The following is a 24,723-nucleotide window of genomic DNA, read 5'->3' as shown; positions in this document are numbered from 1 at the left end:
ACTTAATCATTTTGAAGTGTTACTCTGTATCTCTAATAATAATTCCCGGTTTAATGTATAGTTTATCTGATATTAGTATGGCTACTCAGCTTTCTTTTGGTTATGGACCCCAACAGTCTTATTATCCATATGCAACAGAATGAAATTGTATTTCTACCTCCCATTGTATTAGAAAATTAACTCAAAATAGATCCATTAACTCAAAATAGATCCATGATGTCAACATACAAACCCAGACTCTAAAACTCTTAGAAGAAAACATTTATCTCAATCTTTGTGACCTTGAATTGGGCAATGGTTTTAAAATATGACTTCAAAGCACAAGTAACCAAAGGAAAAAAAATAGCTGTATTAGATTTCATAGAAATTAAAAGTTCTTCTGCTTCAAATGATACTTTCAGAAAAGTGAAAAATACAACCCCCAGAATGGGAGAAACTATTTGTAAATCATATACCTGTTAAGGGTTGAGTATCCAAAATATATAAAGAACTCATAAAACTTAAGGATAAAGAGGCAAATAATCTAAGGAAAAGGTTAATTTTAACAATGATTTTCCTAGGCTGCTGGGATAGAGGAGATAAAGATGACAGGGAATGTTACTTTCCTAGATATATTATATTTCCTTTTTAAAAAATGTTATTAAAAGATTTTTATTTATTTATTTATTTTAAAATTTATTTTATTATTATTTTTTATTTATTTGAGAGAAAGAGCATGAGCCTGAGTGAGGAGAAGGGCAGAGGGAGGGAGAAAGAATCCCAAGCAGACTTTCCGCTGAGCAGAGACAACAATGGGCTCAATTTCAGGACCCATGTGATCATGACCTGAACTGAAATCACAAGCTGGACACTTAACTGACTGAGCCAGGTAGGTACCTTTCATTATATTTCTTTTATGTAATTTTTATTTTCTACTTGTGTTTTTATTACCTATTCTAAAATCCAAGAATAATTTGTATAAGAATTATTTGCACTACTCTTAGCTTTCCTTTGTAAATACTAATTACATTTTTGTCCTTATAAAGGAAATTTCTTCCTCTCTCGTTTGTATGATTAGTTTAAAATAGTTATTATTTTCCTTTAATGAAGGAACATTGGAAAAAAACCATACTATTTATTCACACTGTTGCTGAAGTATATACAGGCTTACAAGGTATGAAGAGATTTATGTTTGGGCAAAATCTTAAAATTCTTGAGTAGTTACTGGATAATTTTCAAATTTAAATTTTATTTCCAGGGTCTCTGGGAAACTTGAGAATCAGAATGACCCTTTTCTTCCCCAGACTTGTGATGACTCTTTCCAAAAGCACCTAGACTTCCACTGTCAGCATCTATGACAAATCTTGAACATACAAAATATATTAATAAGAAACATCTTTTTTTTCTTTTTGCCAGCTTCATCAGGATGATACCTATGAATAAAAGTGTGTGAATTAACATCTCTGACAGGAGTGTCCAGTCATGTCATCTCTAGAAAACAGAAAGTAGAAGCCCTAAAAATACAGAGTTCTACAATAGGCTACACTGACTTAAGTATTAAGGTTTTCCTGAAACAATCTTATTGCTTCATGAGCAATTGAAAATCTGGCTTCTCGAATTATTGTTAATATACATAAATGTAGTAACATGGTTGTGGTTATGTCAAAAAAAGGAATCTCTTTCTTTTAGAGTATTCCACTTGTAACTTAGCTCCACCCTCAACCTGAAGCTGTTGCTGAATTCCTGCAGCAGTGAGATCTCTGTGTTGGTTATTCAGGCTTGCTAGGCTTACTGTGTGGGTAGATAGACTCTGTTGTTTTGATCCCGCATCAGTTTAGGCTGGTCCATGTACCTGGATGTTGGATTTAAGATTTTCTTGGCGTTCATGCTGCTCCTCCCTATGGCAGCCAAATACTGCCGTGTTTCTCTATGTATCTTGTGCAAGAAAATTTTCTGCCTCTTCCTCGTTGTGTAAGCAGAAAGAGTTAGGAGTTTTTAGAAAAAGAAAAATAAGGCATAGCTTTCAGGACACAGGAGAAATCATTTTAGGCCCCCATCTATTTTTGTGATATATGCTCACGGGGACTGCTTGGCCTAACACACTGCCTGCAGACCTTCCTAAGAGGTGTTGGAATTACAAAGAAAGGCAAAAAACCTCAGTAGTTAAGGATCTTAAGGAAACAAAGGGAATGCAAAAATGAGCAGTCTCTACCAGGCCAGAAGAGACCCTAACATATCCTAAATGGTAAATCTATGGTAAAACTCCCAGTGCTTTTTCAAAAGCAAGGATTGACTTAACACAGGTTCTTCTGTTTCTGCAGGATTTAAACCCCTTCGAGCCTCAAACACCAGACTGACAGGAGCAAAGAATTGAAGATACTGACCCTTGCTGGCCCTTGTGATTTCAATCAACCAGGACTTGGACTCTGTCAATTTGAGGATGGCTTCTGCCACAATTCTATTCTGAGCTCTTTGTCAATTCTCTTCATGAATTTGCATGTGCCCTTAGCTTAAAGCTTCCCCAATTTTGTTGTTTGGGATTTCATGGCTTTGGAAATGATTCCCCATGATTTCCTTATTTTCTGCAAATAAAAATTACTTTTGTGACAACTTTCCCCTCTATAGTCTCTATCTGTAACTCACCAGGAAGGGAAGTCTTGCTAGTTCAGTTACAAATCCTAGTAGAATGATTAACCATATTGTAATAGGATTTTCAGCTCAGGTTTTCCTGTTCCTCTACCTTCGCCAAGGGTAAAGGGCTTTTTCCTTTACTATTCTTTCTGCTGCAGTGGATCTTAACTGTGCCCTAGGTGTGTGTGCGTGTGTGTGTGCATGTGTGTGTGTGTGTGCATGCACTCACATGCATGCATGCATGCCTACAAAGAATTTGCTCTTTATTCCTATGCCCAACAGCCCCAGACTTTTCCTTCATGTGAGACACTGACCTAGGCAAGGTCCCTAAGCAAGAGACTTGTGCCTCCTGCAATCAGAGCCAATCACATTGTGCAGACCAGCATCTCTGATGAGGCTCCTTCTGTCACTGTCTCCATTCCTAGACATTTTTGTGAGCACATGATGGAGGTCTATGAAAATGGTCCCACCAGAGAATGCAGACTCCTCTTGAGTCTGTGACTCCCTGAAGTTCTATATTGTCATGAGAGCCCTCATTCAGTCTTTTGGCTGATATCTTCTGGCTTGTATGGCAGCCAGCACCTGTTTTACTTATGCCTTGCTAACATGGTATCAGACCATGTGCCTACTTGTTCTTGGAAAAATCTGTTCTTCATTGGAATCCAACTTAGTTGGTCTCCCTGTGACTTCAGGTCTCTGATAGTAAAAGCGAAGTTATGATTTTGCTGCTTATCTAGTTTTACAAAGTAGGGTAAAATGACACTGTTTCATGCTTTACATATCCTAAGACAAATCGAAACTCTGTCTATCTCTCAGTGTACCTAAAATTGAAATATTGGTATCAGGAATGCAGCACTGCAAAACATATTATATTGTAAATCACAGTTCATAATTGAAATATCTCCCATCTATTCAGTCAGAAAAAGATGGCACTGTTTTGCCTTCTGCTGGTTGTATTTTGAGCCTATTTGAAATTATTTTATTTTTAACAATCTCATAGAAACAGGAATCTTTATCGGATCTTCCTGAGAGGGGAACAGGCAAGTTCCAGAATGCATTGTTGCTGATTCTGTGACTTCAGCTAGGTTGACAATAATGGAAGTAAATCAGGACCCAACAAGAATAAATCCCAAGGAACATTGCAAGGCTGAGGAATCAAGTGATGGTAGTTTATTTTGGCAAAGATGGGTTCTTTCTGGGATCTTAAAAATAGGTCTTGAGGATGAGCTTATGGATAGTATAAATATCCAAAGAACATCATCTGTATTATTATTCACCTTGGTCTTGATCCAAAGATTATGAGAGGAAAATTTTACAAGGGAACAAGGGAATTTGGACATAGACATTTCCCTTAAAGCAATTAGAAGCAACTGAAGGGTTTTACATAGGATCTAAATTTTCCCCCCTGAGTGAACAAGTGACTGATTAAACTAATGGGAGTAAGTATTGATCAAGCACAGTGATCTTACTTTAAGTACACAGAGATCCAATTTCAAGGGAGGAATGTCCAAATTGTCCAGCGATCGGTGACAAACACAGAAGAATTGACACTTTATGTATTTAATTTTTGGTTTTGAAAATTTGTCAAAGCCTTAGTTCGGGGCACATGTTTAAGAAGAAAGGAGAATGGGATGCCTGGGTGGCTCAGTGGTTTAATGCTTGCCTTTGGCTCAGGATGTGATCCCAGAGTCCAGGGATAGGGTCCCACATTGGGCTTCCTGCATGGAGCCTGCTTCTCCCTCTGCCTGTGTCTCTGCCTCTCTCTGTGTCTCTCACTAATAAATAAATAAAATCTTAAAAGAAGAAGAAGAAGAAGAAGAAGAAGAAGAAGAAGAAGAAGAAGAAGAAGAAGAAGAAGAAGAAGAAGAAGAAAGAAGGAGAAGAAGAAGAAAGAAGAAGAAAGGAGGTTAAGGATTTGGCACTGTGTCCGACCTGCAAAAAAGTAAGTAGGGTCCATTCATTATCCTCAGCAGAGGATTCCTAGGAGGAATTTTAGGGAATTCCCAAGGCAAGGAAAATGACTCATTGGAATTGAATGACTAATCCTGTGGACTTGACCAAAACAGTTGGGAAGTAGGTATCTAAATTAAAAAAAAAAAAAAAACACTGTGGTTTAGAAACCTCGGTTTCATTTCTTGTTTCCCATGAACAAGTCAGGTGGTTACAAGATCAACTTCAGACTCCAGCATCTACAGTGGTGCCTCATCACATTCATCCTTTCTCTGTCATGATTAATTAAAGCTGTGATGGGCATGTGACTATAAGGACTCCAATCAACAAACCCAGCTACACAGAGCATGAGAATCTAAGGCCATAGTAAACCAAGCTGCAGTTGGCAAGGGTTAGAGCGAACTGTGGTCAAGGAGTTAGGAAAATATGGTCCAGAATAGGTTATCTTCTACATGGTATGGTATACTTCTGTCTATAATCTCAGCTGAGGTTCCCTTTCTCTGGTTAGTATTTAGGCATCTCAGCACATAAATTTCTATTTTGTGTACTTACTTTTGCCTAGTGTTTTCCATGATTTATAATAAGAAATATGTGTTAGGTCATTAACCCCATTTGTGGCACAGAGCTCCTAAAATCTTTGGAGTTTCTGTGATAAGAGCAGTGAAGATGTCTTTCATGTTAATGATGTGATTTTTGGAAAGTCCTTAGGCAACCTAAGGTTGGGGGCTTTTGCTGGGGAACCAACCATGTGATTCTATTGTAACTTCCAGTACCCACTCCCCACCTTCCAGGGAGAAGAGAAGCACTGAAGGGTGAATCAATTGCCAATGACCAGTGATTCAATCAATCATGACTAAGTAATGAAGCCTCCATTAAAAACCCAAAAGGACAAGGTTCAGAAATTTTCTGGGTTGGTGAACACAGGTAGGTGCTGGGAGAGTGGTGCTCTCAGAGAACATGGAATGGCTCTACACTCTTTCCCTATAAACCTGTCTAGTGCAACTCTCCCATCTGGCTGTTCCTGAATTCCTTACATCTTTTTATAATAAACCAATAATCTAGTAAATAAAACATCTCTCTAAGTTCTGCCAACCACTCTAGTAAATTAATTGGACCTGACTAGGGAGCAGGAGAACCTCTGATTTATAGCCAGTTCATCAGAAGTACAGATAGCAACTGGACTTGCAACTGGCATCAGAAGTCTAAGGAAGGTGTTGTGGGAGCCTCTTATTTATAGCAAGGTGTTCAGAAGTACAGTTAATAGCCTAGGCTTGTCATTGGCATCCTGAGTTGGAGAGGGTTGTTGGAACCTTCAATATGTAGCCAGTATGTCAGAAGTACAAGTAACAACTTGGGTTTTCAACTGGCATCTGAAGTGGGGCAGGAGGAGCAGTCTTGTGACACTGAGCCCTCAACCAGTGGGATCTATCTCCAGACAGGCAGTGTCAGAACTGAGTTGAATTGGAGGACACCCAGCTTGTACCGGGAGAATTGCTTGGTGTTGTGGGAAGACTCTCCCACCCCCACATTCAAATTGGGTCCAGGAACCCGAAAAGAATTATCTGTCCTTAAAATATTGAGTTGAGCAGGTAAAAATAATCAAGTATAATTTTATTTCTTTTTTAATAATAAATTTATTTTTTATTGGTGTTCTATTTGCCAACATACAGAATAACACCCAGTGCTCATCCCGTCAAGTGCCCACTTCAGTGCCCGCCATCCAGTCACCCCCACCCCCCGCCCACCTCCCCTTTCACCACCCCTAGTTCGTTTCCCAGAGTTAGGAGTCTTCATGTTCTGTCTCCCTTTCTGATATTTCCTACCCATTTCTTCTCCCTTCCCCTCTATTCCCTTTCACTATTTTTTATATTCCCCAAATGAATGAGACCATATAATGTTTGTCCTTCTCTGATTGACTTATTTCACTCAGCATAATACCTTCCAGTTCCATCCACCTTGAAGCAAATGGTGGGTATTTGTCGTTTCTAATGGCTGAGGGATATTCCATTGTATACATAAACCACATCTTCTTTATCCATTCATCTTTCGATGGACACCGAGGCTCCTTCCACAGTTTGGCTATTGTGGACATTGCTGCTATAAACATCGGGTACAATTTTAAAATACTGTCCTTCACATGCTGCTTTTAATAAAATGACACATCTATGGGAAGAAATTGAAATATGATGGTATCTGAAGAGTATGACTTTTGCAAATGGTCCTGAGTGGTCCCTGAGCCAGCTGTGAAGGAGTGCTTCTTGGAATAATTCAAAAACTTCCTTTCTAGATCTTATCTAGATCTTATTTTACACACCTTAACCACCAGCTGCTAACAAATGACTGGGTAAGGTTTGAGGCTTCCCTGAGAATATGGGAAGAGACAATTGCCTCGGGTTGAGTTCTAGGCTCTTTGTAAGATCCTCTCTGAGACAAGAGAAATATGTTGCAGTTTTCCAACTGTGATGGTGATATGATGAGCCTGATGGTTTTAACTGCTATCTGGAAATTCACAGTTATTGACCCTGTGCTGCACTGGTTTCTGTATGTGTGTGTTGGGAAATGAGGAAAATCATCTCCCCTCTGGGAGGCCTTTCGTACCAATACAAAACCTAATATACAACCCTGGCATCGTATGAACAGTCCACTTTCACAATCTTGCCCTCCTGCCTAGATGCTGTTGGTTGAGATTGAATGGCCTTTTATGGACATCCTAGATCCTGCAGATGGAAGAAATAACAAGTCTGATCTGCTAACTGATCTGTTAGTTCCTAGGGCATGAGATAAATCTTCAGTCAAGGCAAAAGGAGTAAAAAATCTAATTCCTTTCTCCTTTTTTTTTTCTTTCCTAAGAGTGTTTGTCATAATTAGCCATCATTCATCCCTTCTGCCCCTTTCCCATAATCTCCCCTCAATCCTACACTTTCCTCAGCTTCACTACCCGTGGCTGTCTCTGCCAAGGAAGACAGGGGCCACCAGTCTGTAATATGCTGAGAAGAGTCATGTTGGCATCTCTATCTAGGAAAATAATCTCCTGCCCTGAGCCTGGGATTCAGTCTTACTTAGTTCTGTGTAAAGCTCCACCTAGAATTGGTGGAGATGGACACTGCAGCTGTCGCAAAACAAGTTGGTAGGGAAATGTTGTCAGCATCCTGCTGAACACATCCTGCTCACACTTGCATAGACAAAGTTGACCTTTGATGTGTTTAGGATAGCTGCTTTCCTCCTGAAAATGTTGTTCCATTATTCTCCAGAAATTTGAGGCTATGCAAATTTATTCTCAGATTTAGTCTTCCATCAAAAAAAAAAATACAATCCCTGTGTTTTCTTTCCCAACTAAAGAAAAGATATTTTAAATTGAAATGCAGCTAAGGCTCTATATCCTCGTATAGGGATAGATAGATGCTTTTACACACAGGATTTCATGGGATACTGGTAGCTGTGCATTCTTTTCTGTTTTGTTTCCCTCACATCTCTCAACACTTTGCTTTGAAGTCCATTCTCTTTTATGATTATCTCGGGCTTCTGGTTGTGATCTAAGTAATGACATTTCATTAGACAAAAGAAAATTTCCATTCCATTCAATGTTAGTTGCCCTGGGCCTAGCTCTAACAGAAGATCACTTCTATGTTATTTCCATGATTCCATGTCACTAGCCAGTCTGTGGGATCAGGCAAAAGTTATCTTTTTTTTTTTCTGTATTCTCACCCCTAGCCCCTCACACAGCCAACTAAAACCAAGAAATCTTGGAGCCACCATGCCATGTTGATAATCTCTCACAATTTTATTTGAAGAACCTAGACTCACTTGAAATGATCACTTCTGGTTAACAATAAAAATAGTAAATAAAAAGCCCCATAAAAACAATAGGTAAAATTTACTGAACACCATGTTCTAGGAACTTCAAGCTCATAATCTTACTTCATCCTTCCCTTGTGGAAGGGGTGAACATTGTGAAAGGTTATTACTCCCCCACTGCCCCTCCTATTTTGTAGAGGGGAGACCCAGACCCAGACCCAGAAACTCGTTCAAGATCACAGAGCTAGTAAATGGTAGACTTGTGATCTTCCTTCACTTTCTGCTTTTCTTTCTTTCTTTCTTTCTTTCTTTCTTCTTTCTTTCTTTCTTTCTTTCTTTCTTTCTTTCTTTCTTTCTTTCTTTTCTTTCTTCTTTCTTTCTTCTTTCTTTCTTTCTCTTTCTTTCTTCTTTCTTTCTTTCTTTCTTTCTTTTTTCTTTCTTTCTTTCTTTCTTTCTTTCTTTCTTTCTTTCTTTCTTTCTTTCTTTCTTTCTTTTCTTCTTTCAAATATTATTTTTTTTAAAAAAGGATCTTGTTCATGAGAGAGACACAGAAAGAGGTAGAGGGAGAATCAGGTTCCCTACAGGGAGCCCGAAGTGGGACCCGATCCCAGGACCCCAGGATCATGACCCGAGCCAAAGGCAGACGATCAACCACTGAACCACCCAGATGTCCCCTGCTTCTCTTTCTTTCATGTTTTATTACAAATTAAAACAGAAAAATTACTTAACTACTGAGTTGAAAGAACTGTTACTGTTGTTGAGAGATCTAGAACCTAAGCAGCTTTTATCCACCTTATTTTAATTTCCTTATTGTTGGATATAAGTTACATGAAGTAAGATGTCACATTTCAAGTGTAACATTTAGAGTGTTTCAGCAAACGTATACACTCATCTGACCACAACTCCAATTAATGCATTGATTATTTTCATCATCCTATCAGTTTCCTTCTGATCCACTATACTCAGTGCCTTACCTCCATCCTCACTCCCTGGCAACGACTGATTTTTGTCTCTATAAATTACATTTGCTTTTTTCTGGAATTTTGTTTACATGAAGTAACAGAGGATAATGTTTGAAACATTCATTCGCATTAATATGAATCAGTCATTTATTTTTGTTGCTGAGTAGTATTCAATTTTGTGAATATATTCATTTCTTTATTCATGCAGGTGTTCTTTCATTTGCCACCTCTAATCTGCTGTTGAGCTCATCCCAAGAATTTTTGAGTTGTTATACTCCCCCATTCTAAGATTTCCATTTGTTTCCTTTTTTGTGGTTTGCATTTCTCTGCTGAGATTTTATTTCCATTCACTTATTAAGAACATATTTTGATTCAATTTTTGGAATATATGTTCTTTTAGTTCCTTGTATGTTTTTATTTACCACTTTATAATATTTGTCTGCTAATTTCAATAACTTGAGCCGACTCAGAGTTATGCTCTATTTGCTTTTTTCTTGACTGTGAGTCATATCATATGCATGGCTGGGTGGGGAGGCTGTGATGTACAGGGAGCTTTGCTGCTTTTTTCCATGCAATGTGGCACCTATTTTGTTAGGATTCTTTTCTTCACCACTTTTCAGTAACATCATCAAGAAAATGGGACCATCACCATGCTTCTGCCTGTACCAGTGTAAGGAATATAAAGTCTTCGAGGAATTGTAAGTATTTGAGTCTTGTCCCTCAGATGACCAAGGACTTGGGACTCTGCTCCACTTCTTCACTTCTCATGCCTGATCAGAACACAGAAAACCGTCATGATATCTCAGTCTCACAAAAGGAAGGGTGATTTTCTCCCCACCTTCTTTACTCAAATAAACATCACCACATAATTACAGAGCATGGCCCACACTTCCTCTTGTGTCTGCTTCTCAAAAAGATCCTTCCCAGGACAGAAAGATGACCCAGTTCCTGCCCTCAGGGTGCTGTCACCATTATAATCCTCTCTCAGACTGAATCATGCACTCATAGGCCAACTACCACAACAGAGTGCACAAAGGCATTTTCAGGAGGGTCTCCATCCCTTGGTCCCCCAGCACAACCAGTGGGCCAGGTCAGCTTCTCAATGGGCTTCCTCAGCAGCAATTACCTTTGAGCTCAGAGTGAGGTCCATTGCAACTGTTTCCAGAACACTGCAACTTTGGAGGACAATCAATCAGAGAGACATCACAACACTTTTACTCTTCCCACAGAATTATATAGCTAGAATACTTTTAAAGCAATGCTCCCCTGTGGCCAGGCTGAGAAGTGTTGATTAAAATGTGGATTTTGGCTTTTCTTTATTAAGTTTATTATTATTTTTTTCTTTATTAAGTTTACATCTAAGATCCATTTTCTTCTTGCTAGAGAGAAGAGCCTAGCAATGTACCGTGTTACAGAGAGAGTTACTCCAACATTAAGAGGAAAAAGAAAAATCAATGGAAAATATATATACAATTATATATGGACATATATATGCATATATGAAAACAAAATATTTTAAACAGTATAATATTTCATTTTACCATTTATTCAGATCACTTTTAGTGCTCATTAATGCATTCAAGATAATATACAGACATCTTATAATGGCTTATAATTATTTTCACAAAGTGATTTCTGCTAATCGCTTTAGTTTTATTTTATTTTATTTTTTTTTAAATTTTTATTTATTTATGATAGTCACAGAGAGAGAGAGAGAGGGGCAGAGACATAAGCAGAGGGAGAAGCAGGCTCCATGCACCGGGAGCCTGACGTGGGATTCGATCCCGGGTCTCCAGGATCGCGCCCTGGGCCAAAGGCAGGCGCCAAACCACTGCGCCACCCAGGGATCCCTCGCTTTAGTTTTATATTTACTGTTGCCCGTTTTGAGTTGTATGCTCCAGCCAGTCTGAATTCCTTCAACACTATTCTTCTAAACTAATTTTGTCTTTGTACTTTTGTACATTCTATTTTTCTTTTTCTGTAGTACTCTTGTCTGACTCCCTCTTTGACAAATACATTTATAAGTCTTAACTTAGACATCACGTCTCCCAGGTAGCTTTCCATTATATTCTGTTCCTAATGTAGATGCCTCCATTAGGTGGTTTTATTTTACTTGCCTCCTGTGATAGTCACACTATTTTTGTAATACATTTGACAATATTACATGCTTCCTGAAAGTAGACACAATGCCTATTGCTTTTTCGTTGCATTTCCTGCATTCAAGTCTGAGGTACACATCAGGTGTCCAATAAATAAATAAACTATTAGAAGAATCTTGGGTAAATAGAGAACACATTTGGCAACTTCACAAAGATAATGATTTCTCATTTGTAAAATTGAGAGTATGGCTACTTTGCTGTGTAGTGCTTAGTGTGCTATTCCTACTTTTAAGATCACTTCCCCCACCTCTTATGTCCTTCAACCTAACTCTTCCTAAACTTCAGGTTTCAGCTTAGGCATCACATCACAGACTCTACACTGTCTTTGACTCACTACTAAGGCTGGATAGAGGTGGGACTCTTATATGCCTTCAGATCACCCTTTGCTTTCCTAAGCTTAGTCCTTGACTCATTTTAGAGTATAAATTCAGTACGAGAAGATAATATGTATCTTTCTCTTAGTTTTTTTCCCCCAGCATGTAACATATATGTAGAATGTAGCAGTAAATTATTTCACTCATAGATTTATGATTTGACAATTTAGACTGGGCACAGATGAACACTTCTGGGCTTGGCTGAGCTCACTGTTATGTCTGAATATCAACTGGCTATTACCTGGTCTCGAATGGCTTTGTCTACGATAACTAAAACTATTCAACTCTTCTCCACCTGCCTTATCCTTCAGCAGCAGCCTCGGTCAGGCATACTTCCATGGCAGTCACGGGGGAGGAAGACATGAAACATGAAAGCATCTTTTAAACCTTTACTTTCATCACAAGTTGCTATACCAAATTGGCCAAAGCAAGTCTCAGATTCCCACCATACTATATCACAATATATTGTGTGTATATGTACACACATATATATGTATACATATACACATATATATATTCCACATATCACATATGTATATTCCACAACAGTAGGGCCTGGCTGGGAAAATATATATAACATGATGGAATATTACATATTATTTTCTATAACACATATTATTTATCTATATATGTATTTTAATATTAACTATATGCTATATTTTAATTCAATCTTTATGATTTATTTTTAGTAAATGTATGTTGAATAAATAAAATCTGAGAGCAATGGTAGCTGGAAATTATTGTCCTGGCATTACACATGAAGTCCTGATATAAGATGCTAAGAATTTGATCACTTGTTCAAGATGATTGTAACACTCTCCTGGCTAGGTCAATGGTAGAAAGTAACTCTTTATCAATGTCATTTCTCAAGTATATCAACTAAGAAAAGCATATAGATGGATGAGTGTGGGAATGAAAAAACATGAATGTTGTAGTATAAAGATCTTGAACAAAAATAATAAGAATGATATTGTATATAGCATTCCCTTTTTGGTATGATGTTTTGTGTAGTCTTAGGACTGTAGGGAAGACATCAATATATTACCACATTATAGCCTCCATCACACATAGATGTGAAATAGGGTAAATATAAATGGCAAGCAGAGTGAAAAATGTCCATTGAAACAGAACTTTATAACTAAGTTTGAAAATTTTATAAATCATGTTAAATCTTTCTGAAGATAATTAAAGGTATTTGATCTTTTGACTTAAGATGTTAGAAGTAGTTTTAAGAACAAGAATGTACAATAACTAGACTGATGATCCCTATTTCCATATTTTTTGAAATTTAAATGAACCACATAGTATTATTTATATGTGAAATCTTAAAAAAGTTGAACTCATAGAAAGGAGTAGAAAAGTCGTTTGAGGAGCTGAGCAGTAAGAGAAATAGGGAGAGATTAGGAAAAAATCTATTAAAAATAAATTTGCTATTTTAAGGCTCTGAGTTTTAGAATTATGTACCATTATTGTAACAGTCACTTACAGATATAGCAGGACATATGGGTATGTAACTGAACAGCCTGTCGGGTGGCTTTGAGAAGATAAGGATATGCTGCATTACAAAAGAGTAGGTAGGTTCTCCGGTGAGCTCTGTATTGACTCCATGGTTAGATGTCTTATGGTTCCAGAGATCTGGAATCTCTGAGCCCATCCAAAATGGAATGATTATGAAAATTGTCTCATGTGTAATATAGCTTCCTAACTCAGGGACCACTTTGGGTTTTATTCTTAGAAAGACATTTCAGGAAATACCTTTAGTTTTTTTTGGTAAAGAAAAATCAGGAGAATGTTCCTTTGCAAATATTACACACACACACACACACACACACACTACACTACACATACATTATGTACACAAGTAGTCTCCTGTTTTCTCAAGAGAACCATGGCATCTATCTGTCATTCTATTTCTCTTTTCTTTCTGATAGTTGGCTTCTCTTTTGTCTTTTCAGTTTGAAATTCTACATTTAAGGGACTGAGAATTCAAGGTGTGAGGAAGAAATGTTTCATAGAAATTCAACTTGACTAATTTACTTCTATCCATCACATAAAGGAAAAGCATAAAACCAGCAGTCAGTAAATGTTTGAGGTGCATGGAATCATATACTCATTGGGCTAGAAGGAAGTAGTATCATCTAGTTCTAACCTGTATTTCACAGGTTATCCTCATTCCAGGGTCTAGTGGGATCAAAGCATCACCCAGAAATTGGTGCTTTAGCTAAACCAGTACCCTCTTTCTGAAAGTGAAAAAAAGAGAATGATTAGACTTTTTGACACCGTAAAGCCCAAGGAACATCCTTAACTAATTTGTAGGACTTGCTATGTAATTAGTCTTCCCGAAAGCTCATCCTACTCATCTATTAAAAGCACACTGTCTCTTACTACTGTGCATAAATGGAAGCAAGTATGTGCCTCCCAGTAGAGACCCCAAAGAGGCAAGGACTCAGCTGCAGGTTGAGGCATTGGCAGCAGGTGCCTGGAGAGCACTGTGCACTTGCTCCGCAGAGGTACAGGGCTGAGTCTCTGGGCTGTGAATCTTTGATGTGCAGAGAAAGGCGTTTGACACTTTTGTTGAGGAAGACTGTGAATCTTCCATCTTCATTTTTATCCACAACTGAACGTATTGATATTAGGAATTTGGGACTTTTAGCAGGATATTTTTTGTACCATGGGAAGTAATCAAATATATTACTATTGTAGTCACAGTTCAGAATAGAAATCTTTCCTTCTTGCACATTCAAGGATGGAGTTTGTTTGATCTGCTGCTGGTCACCATTCTTCTGTTGACTATTGACCCCTGTTTGGAAAGAGAATAACAGATTTTAAATGTTATTTTTAAAGTCCCCACAGAAAAACACCATGAGCCAGAACGCAAGACAAAAAACCCCCACAAAACTTCTCAATTATCCCATCTCCCAGCCCTGTGGGCCTCTCCTCTTGGAGGTTTTCTACTATCTTCAGGCATCCTGCTCAGGACTCACAGTCTGGCTGAAGCCATAGAATCAACAGCGATGCCCCCAGGAGCTTGTCCATTTTTCCTGTGGACTCAGGTTGTCTTCTCTTCTGCCCAAGCAACCATACAGCAAACTTCAACTTCCTGCACGTCATCATTTCCTTTCATAGAGCCTTCTATATCACATATAAGCAGCCCTGTTTTTAGCTATTTATCTTTATAAAAGGAAGCACTGCCCCCTTTCGTCCATGTAGAAATCTGAAAATGCATTGCTCTTTCCTAAAAATAAATTTCTGATCCCTCCTCCATAAAAAGTTAAAATAAGAGACTGGTGGTGTTTTGGGAGAACACAGGGTATGAGGTTGTCTTTACTATAGTTACAAATTTAGAACACAGGGAGTTTGATAGCTTAGTCTTTAATATAATTACATTCTAACCTGGTCTTCAGAGGTGTCCCTATTTGCTCTGAATAAATAAATTCCACAAGGCAGTTAAATCTGATATAAATTCTGGACACTTCCTTAAAAAACACAAATCAACATCACAAAACTTATTGTATGCATTACATCACCCTCTAAATTGGATTGTCTCTCTTAGAACTTGGATGTGATTGTTTAGTGTATTCTGTACTCTCAAATGAGAAAACATTACATAATCCTATAAAGTTTATAGATAGCATGAAGCCATAAACTTGAAAGGCACTGGAAGATGCCAAAAGGCAACATGTTTGTTTGCCTTCACTCTTGGTCTATCTCTAGTATATGTCTCCCCAGTTTAATACAGTGGAAGAGGCCAGAAGCATCCATTGTGCTTTCAGTGCTAAATCAGTAGGCAACTAATGATTCCAGCTAAGGATAAATCTCAAGATAATTTTTTTGGAATTAATTTGAGCGAGGAAACAGAACACCAAATAAAATAATTTTTAAAAGATTTTATTTATTTATTCATGAGAGACACAGAGAGAGAGAGGCAGAGACATAGGCAGAGGGGAAGCGGGCTCCCTGCGAGGAGCCCGATGCAGGACTTGATCCCAGGACCCCTGAGCCAAAAGTAGATGCTCCACTGCTGAGCCACCCAGGCATCCCATAAAATAATTTCTAATGCATATTTTATATGGGAGGAAACATTTAAAATTTTTATTTAAATAATAATGAAACTAACATTCCAGGAAGTCACACTAACTCTCCAATTTAGGATAATCTGATAAATTGTCCACGTTTCACATTATATCGTTTAAGTTTAATTCAAACTTTCTAGTGAAGGAATGTTCTCTGATTCATTCCTATATTTATATATTTTATCAACATTTATTTCATTCTATGAGGTACCTGCTATTGTGTTTGGTTTAAGGTTTCAAACATGATTACTGAACGATCTTCAATCTTAAATACCTGGTGATCTAAACTGAAAGACTAATGTGTAGCTACATTCTTACAACATGACACAATACATAAGCGTTCTTACTGAGGAAAACACAATGGTTATCAGTTAGTTCTATTGCGAAAGGTAGAATAAATTTAGCTTGATTTTGAGACATTAGGGAAGATTGACAAATTGACCATGTGGGAAAGGTATAAGATTTCAGAAGCAAATGGGGAAATTATAGCCAAGAGTTCTTGGGAAATTCAGTTCATTAGAGCTGGAGTTAAATGTTTATGATAAAAAGTTTATGAGTTGATGTCAGAAAGGACAGTAACATACAAATGAGGAATCACATACGACAGACAATGAAGGCTGATTTTCCAGGTCCAGGGGAACTGCTGGACTGTAATGCACATACTCTTCCCCTTACACACACACACACACACACACACACACACACATGCATGCACACACCCACACACAACTTTGATAAACAAAAACATACAGTACACAATGCACAAATTGAACTGCAAATCACAAGCCCCATGCAGAATCACTGGAGTTGGATCATAATGTCTCTTTGTAGGAAATTGGTTTGCTTGGGAGAAGGGGTGAAACAAGTTGATTTTTTGTTTTTGGAGCAATTTTTTTTATGTGGGTGAAAGTGGCTTATTGACAGCTGACAGTCTTACATCTGTGGCAAATTACTTTGTAATTCATGTGCAGTAAGAAGGCAAATCATCAGGAGAAACTAATCAACACCTTAATTTTGTATTTCTAGACTCTACATCTATGAGAAAATATATTTCCCTTGTTTAAGTCACCTAGTCTGTGGTATTTTGTTATGGTAGCTCTAGCAAACACACTTACTAGGTTTCTTTTCTTTTTTTTTTTTTTATTTAGAGCATTACTTTCAGGCAACCCTGGATATAATCTTTTTTTTTAATTTATTTTTTATTGGTGTTCAATTTACTAGCATACAGAATAACCCCCAGTGCCCATCACCCATTCACTCCCACCCCCCGCCCTCCTCCCCTTCTACCACCCCTAGTTCCTTTCCCAGAGTTAGCAGTCTTTACGTTCTGTCTCCCTTTCTGATATTTCCCACACATTTCTTCTCCCTTCCCTTATATTCCCTTTCACTATTATTTATATTCCCCAAATGAATGAGAACATAATGTTTGTCCTTCTCCGACTGACTTACTTCACTCAGCATAATACCCTCCAGTTCCATCCACGTTGAAGCAAATGGTGGGTATTTGTCATTTCTAATAGCTGAGTAATATTCCATTGTATACATAAACCACATCTTCTTTATCCATTCATCTTTTGTTGGACACCGAGGCTCCTTCCACAGTTTGGCTATCGTGGCCATTGCTGCTATAAACATCGGGGTGCAGGTGTCCAGGTGTTTCATTGCATTTGTATCTTTGGGTAAATCCCCAACAGTGCAATTGCTGGGTCGTAGGGCAGGTCTATTTTTAACTGTTTGAGGACCCTCCACGCAGTTTTCCAGAGTGGTTGCACCAGTTCACATTCCCACCAACAGTGTAAGAGAGTTCCCTTTTCTCCGCATCCTCTCCAACATTTGTTGTTTCCTGCCTTGTTAATTTGCCCCATTCTCGCTGGTGTGAGGTGGTATCTCATTGTGGTTTTGATTTGTATTTCCCTGATGGCAAGTGATGCAGAGCATTTTCTCATATGCATGTTGGCCATGTCTATGTCTTCCTCTGTGAGATTTCTCAGTGTGGCAGGATACAAAATCAATGCCCAGAAGTCAGTGGCATTTCTATACACTAACAATGAGACTGAAAAAAGAGAAATTAAGGAGTCAATCCCATTTACAATTTCACCCAAAAGCAGAAGATACCTAGGAATAAACCTAACCAAAGATGTAAAGGATCATACCCTCAAAACTATAGAACACTTCTGAAAGAAATTGAGGAAGACACAAAGAGATGGAAAAATATTCCATGCTCATGGATTGGCAGAATTAATATTGTGAAAATGTCAATGTTACCCAGGGCAATATACACGTTTAATGCAATCCCTATCAAAATACCATGGACTTTCTTCAGAGAGTTAGAACAAATTATTTTAAGATTTGTGTGGAATCAGAAAAGACCCCGAATAGCCAGGGGAATTTTATTTTATTTTATTTTATTTTTTTAAGCTTTATTTTTTTTAATATTTTTTTAATTATTTTTTAATTTTTATTTATTTATGATAGTCACAGAGAGAGAGAGAGAGGCAGAGACACAGGCAGAGGGAGAAGCAGGCTCCATGCGCCGGGAGCCCGACGTGGGATTTGATCCCGGGTCTCCAGGATCGCGCCCTGGGCCAAAGGCAGGCGCCAAACCGCTGCGCCACCCAGGGATCCCTAGCCAGGGGAATTTTAAAAAAGAAAACCATATCTGGGGGCATCACAATGCCAGATTTCAGGTTGTACTACAAAGCTGTGGTCATCAAGACAGTGTGGTACTGGCACAAAAACAGACACATAGATCAATGGAACAGAATAGAGAATCCAGAAGTGGACCCTGAACTTTATGGTCAACTAATATTCGATAAAGGAGGAAAGACTATCCATTGGAAGAAAGACAGTCTCTTCAATAAATGGTGCTGGGAAAATTGGACATCCACATGCAGAAGAATGAAACTAGACCACTCTCTTTCACCATACACTTACTAGGTTTCTGATTATCATTTCTTCCAAAGGTATGTGGACAAACATTTCCTAAAACAAAAAAGATTCTCATTCTATTCATTTAAATTAGGATATCAGTTAGGGTACAGTCAGTGAAGCAGAGTTACCATAAGTGCTATGGGATAGGTGCTAGCTACAGGAATTGATTTTACACAGTTGTAAAGTGAGCTGGGGAAGTGAGGGTCTAAGGGTATTTGGATAGCCAGGGAAGGAATCTCTAACCAGCCAATCCGAGAACCAAACATGTCTAGCTGCAGAAGTGTGACTTGAAGGTGAGGTTTATGGAGAAATCTAGGAAAACTACTTTCCCATGTGGCTATCTTCATTGGTCCATTGTCAGATAGACGGTGATGTTTGGTCAACAGAGTCATCAACTGGAGAAAGTGCTGGACGATGAAGTCACATTAATTTTGAAATCTTTATACATGACTCCAATTGTGAATCAATCTGGGTCTGCATATATTCATTATGTGATCCTGGTTCTGGCTTCATGACATTTTTAGTAGTTTTTTTTTTATTGTATGTTACATAATGTGTGTAATAATGTGCAGAAACTCTGGATTATTTTGTGTCCTCAAAAAAATGTTGACTTACTTAATTACAAGTAGATCACTTAGATTCTGTTGAGGTTGACTTAAATGTCTTCGGAGATTTTTTTTTTTAGGTCACAGCCCTTACTGCTAGCATTCAGTCCTTGTTCTGGTCACTCAATGAAAAGTCTAAGATGTTTAGTAAGATCTCTTCACTCTGCAAAGGCAAGAGCTCCAATGTCTTCACAGCATAGAACAACCTCTGAAATCTCGTTGGAGCTTTTAGACTCTCAAGCGCTGTTTTCTGCCAGGCTTTCCAATGTCTCTCTATGTGCATGCACAGTTTATGTGTAGGCTCGGAAAAGCCCCTCTACTGATTTCACAGTCCTATTACATGAGGCTTATTTCTCTCCAATACTGGTTTCTCACAGATCCCAGTTATATTAACAGTCTTGATTCTGATCTCAGTTTTTGCCTTTCAGTAAGGCTCCTGCTGTCTGCTGGGGCTCCAAGTCATTTTGCTGAAGTATAGAAAGCACCCCCAGGAGAGAGATGCTGAGTACACGTGGGAGTCCCCTTGCAAGCTTGCTTTCTCCCAAGGATTGCAAGCATTCACTATCTGCACTTCTCAAAAACATTTCTTTCATACGTTTTCCAATTTTATAGTAGTTTACAGTTGGAAGATAATTCCACTACAGGTATACTGCAAGAACCAGAAAATCTTTTTCTCTTAAGATAACACTCTCATATATTTCTCTTCTTTTATTTTTTTATTTATCTTCTTTAAAAGACAATTTCCAGTTTATTCAAAGGTCAAAATGTATCATGTTTATGTATCATATTTATCATATCCTATGCAGCTTATTTAGAAATACTTTCTGCACTTAAAAAGGAATCAGGGTCCCTAGGAAATTAATGTTTCTTTTTAAGATTTTATTTATTTATTCATGAGAGACACACAGAGAAAGGCAGAGACACAGGCAGAGGGACAAGCAGGCTCCATGCAGGGAGCCTGATACAGGACTTGATCCCAGGACCCCAGAATCATGCTCTGAGCCAAAGGCAGATACTCAACTACTGAGCCACTCAGGTGCTTCAGAAAGAAATGGATCTAAATCATTAATTAGTTTCTAAATTCTTTTTATTAGTCCTCAATGCAGTTATCCCTGTCCATGCTCTGTGAGTATGTAGGCATGCTGAGTACTCCCTATATCCTTCACCTTACTGTCTTATAATATATAGATAACTCATTTCAAGGATCTGGTTTATTTTAAGTCCTTCATAGAATGAAAGTCACCCATGCGCAGTGTCTTATCCTTTGCAAATTATATTATATATTATATTACATATAATATATATTAAATTATATTAAATTTGCCATGATCTGCCTTGCTTCACACATGCACACACCCTGCCCACACTTTTCCTTGACCTGAAGCGCTTTTCTCCCACCCTCTTCTGTCCTCCAGCCTGATGATCTCCTATTAAACTTTTAGGTTTCAGGCTGGTGCATCATGTACTCCAGAAAGCTTTCTCTGACTGACTTCTATTTGTTTTCATGATATCCTTTTCTTTTCCAATTCAGTTCTTCTCTTAGTTTACAGGAACTTTATGAACACAAAAATGTGCTCCTCACTAAACTGTATGTTCAACGGAGGGAAGGAACTCTCATCTATTCAAAAGCTCCCTATCCAGGATCTCATAGGAATTCAATAAATGCTTACTCAATGATTGAATGTATGAAAGTATGAGTAATGGCAGTGGGAAACACTGTCCTCACCTCGATGAGGATTCTGAGGTACAAAAAGGGTGACTCACTCGCCCAAGATGACATAGAATTCTCTTGTCATTGGAAATTAGCTTTTTCCCAATGGCTTTCCAAATAATAACAGAGAAGGAAGTCAAGATACTATTGATAACAGTATTTACTTATACAGATAGAACAGAACAAACAATTAAATGACTATAAGAAGTTGGAACAAAAAAGAGGGATTACAGAGCATAGTATTGCTCTTTCTTTGACACTTTCTTATGTCTTAGGTTTGACCTTCTTATGATTTCCTTTAATAGATGAGCATAATATAGGGTGGGAAGAAAACAGCTTTTGGGATGAAAATACCCATTTAATAGAAGCATTAAAACAGGGTTGAGGGATCTTCTGACTGGATTTGCTAATTCACTATTCCCTGATTTAGGGATTAGGATGTTAGGCACAGTTTAGTTTAGGACAGAGATGGCCACTAGATTATATTCATCAGCATTTCCAAGTTTTTTGAAAGTGGAATCACTTTGACTAAGTGTGCACTTCTCCACATCACATTAGAAGCAAATGAAAGCATATGAACATCTCTCTCATGTTGCTGGGTGTGGGGACTTCAGCCACACTTTTGGCTTCAGGTGGGAGGCTCTGTGCCTCCACAGCATGGAGGTAGGTGGCTGAGTCTCTGGTCTGGGATGTAGAAAACTCTTCATATCCTTCATACTAATCATGGTCCTTTGTTTTTTTTCTTCTCTTTCTGTTCCCCATTTAAATATATTAGAAAAAGGGTTCTGTCTGTACCAATGTAAGCTAGAAAGATGCAGAAGAGATATAAGTGAGATTAGTGCTTTCTTGCTCATAGAGATGAAGCAGGGAGGCTCTGCTCCACCTTGAAGTTGACATCTCATTCCTGTTCATTAAAGAGAATCAGATATGAGAGAGTTGATCAATCTGTAGTATTTACCTAGAAACACCAGTGACACAGAGATCTCAGGATGAACCACGCATGTGTTTGCACTTTAGTGTTGAGCTGTAGTGCATTTAGAAATGCTTTCTGCATGAATCATTTCATGATGATTCATGCAGAGACATGAAAGACAATGGACATGCAATTCTGATCATATTGGGCCCCTATTCTCACTCTGTGGGTTGGGTTAGGTCTTCAGCTATGGTTTCATGTACAGGCTGCAGGTGTCTGGAGAGCATTGTGCCTCCACAGCACAGAAATAAGTGACTGAGTCCCCAGGCTGGGAGTCTGTGATATACAGATGGCTGTTACGCTCCTTGGTATCAACTGTGAATTTTAGTCTTCCTTTTTGCTTCATTCCAGAAACGATGTACAACAAGGACGTGAGGTGTCCTTCATGGTTTTGTTGGAACCACTGCACACTGGTAACGGCAATAGAGTAATTACACATCATAGAGGCATTTCTCCCCTCTTGGAGGATCAGGACACCAGGACTCTGTTCCACCTTCATCTGTACTCTTATCCCTGTTGAGAAAGAAAAAAAATAGGCACAGGTGAGGGTCACTGCAAAATGACGAGCTGTTTCCAAGTGCAGAATTTTTTTCCCTAGCTTCCATCCTCATGGTTAGAGGTCACAGCCCGAGAGACTTGTGTCCTCTTTCTTCCGCCACCTCCCCTTCCTTGCCTTGCTTCTTCCCAAATTCAGTTGTGAAATTTCTTCAGGTTCCCTCTGGGATGCCCTTAACTCACAGCAAATCTGTATCCAGAGGAGGTGCAGCAAGACTCTTATTTGTGTCTGCATGGTTCTTTACTCTTGTTGTGTATGGACACTCCTTGATGTCAAGTCCCTTTAAATATTGGTATTCATGATATCTTGAATTTGGAGCTAACTTGTTTCTGTAATCCACCAGTTTCATGACATAGATTTGGCAGCAGCCACTCCTAAGCACTGTCACTCAGCTTTGTAGTGGGAAGCCCCGCCTACTTGTGGCTTAGTGCACCTTCCACACACTATAGGGTGTTTGCATGTGTGCGCGCCTGTGTGCATGCACGTGTGTGTTAGGGATAATGGAGGAGTTGTCTTTTTAGCATTTAAGACTAGTTTTTTTCTTTAAACTCTGAGGATATGTAGAATAGTTTGTATGAAAATTGGAGAGATGGTACCTTAGAGGGGAAATAGAGAAATAGTTTCTATAGTATAAGTAAGAGATACTGACCAACCCAAAACCTGAGATGTGATTATGCTGAGAAACATTTTCTCAGTTGTGAATGACTTGCTATATATATATTCACAGATAAATTATATATACAAACACATAAATATACATACATAATAAAAATATACATAACCAATTTCCATTTTTTACATTCCATATATTTTATTTGTTTCTTTTTTTTGGAGCCATATCATACTTATTGTTTATTAACTGGCTCTTTTTCACTTAGCACATATCATAGCTCTATTTCTGTGAGTACAGATTGATCAGTGTTAATTGTTTCTATTGTTACGTCATATTCACAACAGATATGTAACTTAATTTTTTTAATTTATGGAAAATATTTTAAACATGCGAAAAAAAACCAGAGAGGGTTATATAATGAACCCATCATTCAATTTTAGCAATTAACAACTTATGGCAATTTTGTTTTATCTATACACTCACCCACTCTCCTACCCATTTACATATATGCATTAAGATTATGTCTAAGATTTTACTAAACAAATGTGATCATCATAGATATATTTATAAACGTATCTGTGCATGTATGTTATCAAAACTTTAAGTCCCAGAGCACAGGAGTGAGTATCAATTGGGGTATTCTCTGATAGAAGAGTCACCTGGGAAGGTAGATATCTGGATTATACTGGAATGTTTTGTTGAATTTATTAAAGTCAAATGATATAATAATAGTCCAGGATATGAACACAGTATACAAATAAAAAGCATATCATAATAGTAGAAAGAAAAATATTAACTTCCTCAGTCTTTTTCATATATATATGTATATCCACTTCATATATACATGAAAAGGACTGAGGAAGTAAATGTCAAATAGTCTATAAATTAAATTGGTAGAGCAAAAACTTTTAGGACATGTATATATAATACCTGAAGTATCTATCATCTCTCTCTCTCTCTATCATCTATCTTCTGAAAGTTTCTACTTTATCAATTTAACATACAAATCATTAGTTTTTAATCAGGACTATTGCTCCCCAGGGGATATCTGGCAATGCCTGGAGACATTTCTGATTGTCACAACTGGGAAAGGGAGGGGATGCCACTGGAAGCTATTGAGTAGAAGCCAAGGATGCTATTAAACATCTATGATGCACAGAAAAGCCCCTCGCCCCAAATTGCCTGGCCCCAAATGTTACTGATGCTGCTGTTGAGAAATTCGTGTAGACAATGATTTTCCTTTCAAACAATCCTCTGCCATTTTCTTTTAGCCTTTATTTCTCTGCCTACTTCTGCCATTAGGTATTTCATTTCTTCTTTCTTTGCCTCTTTCTTTGCTTTTATTTTTCTGATCCTTGAGTTTCTGATCCTACACGAGATATAGGCATGGTAATTTCTAGATGAATAAATG

The 24,723-nt window shown here is 38.0% G+C and overlaps 2 gene segments (V, D, J or C); both read right to left on the bottom strand.

The window, feature by feature from the left end:
* Positions 1-14,234: 14,234 nt before the first annotated feature.
* Positions 14,235-14,931, bottom strand: LOC125755637 (T cell receptor alpha variable 29/delta variable 5-like). The segment is given in 2 exon segments: positions 14,235-14,650; positions 14,835-14,931. Coding segments are annotated over 2 exon segments (468 nt in total).
* A 7,365-nt stretch (positions 14,932-22,296) lies between these two features.
* Positions 22,297-23,043, bottom strand: LOC125755650 (T cell receptor alpha variable 22-like). The segment is given in 2 exon segments: positions 22,297-22,656; positions 22,882-23,043. Coding segments are annotated over 2 exon segments (378 nt in total).
* Between the last annotated feature and the right edge of the window lie 1,680 nt (positions 23,044-24,723).

Source organism: Canis lupus, chromosome 8 (genome assembly GCF_003254725.2).
Source record: "Canis lupus dingo isolate Sandy chromosome 8, ASM325472v2, whole genome shotgun sequence".
Lineage (NCBI taxonomy): Eukaryota > Metazoa > Chordata > Mammalia > Carnivora > Canidae > Canis > Canis lupus.
The sequence above is the reverse complement of the archived record's forward strand: the minus strand, read 5'-3'. Positions and strand labels throughout refer to the sequence as shown.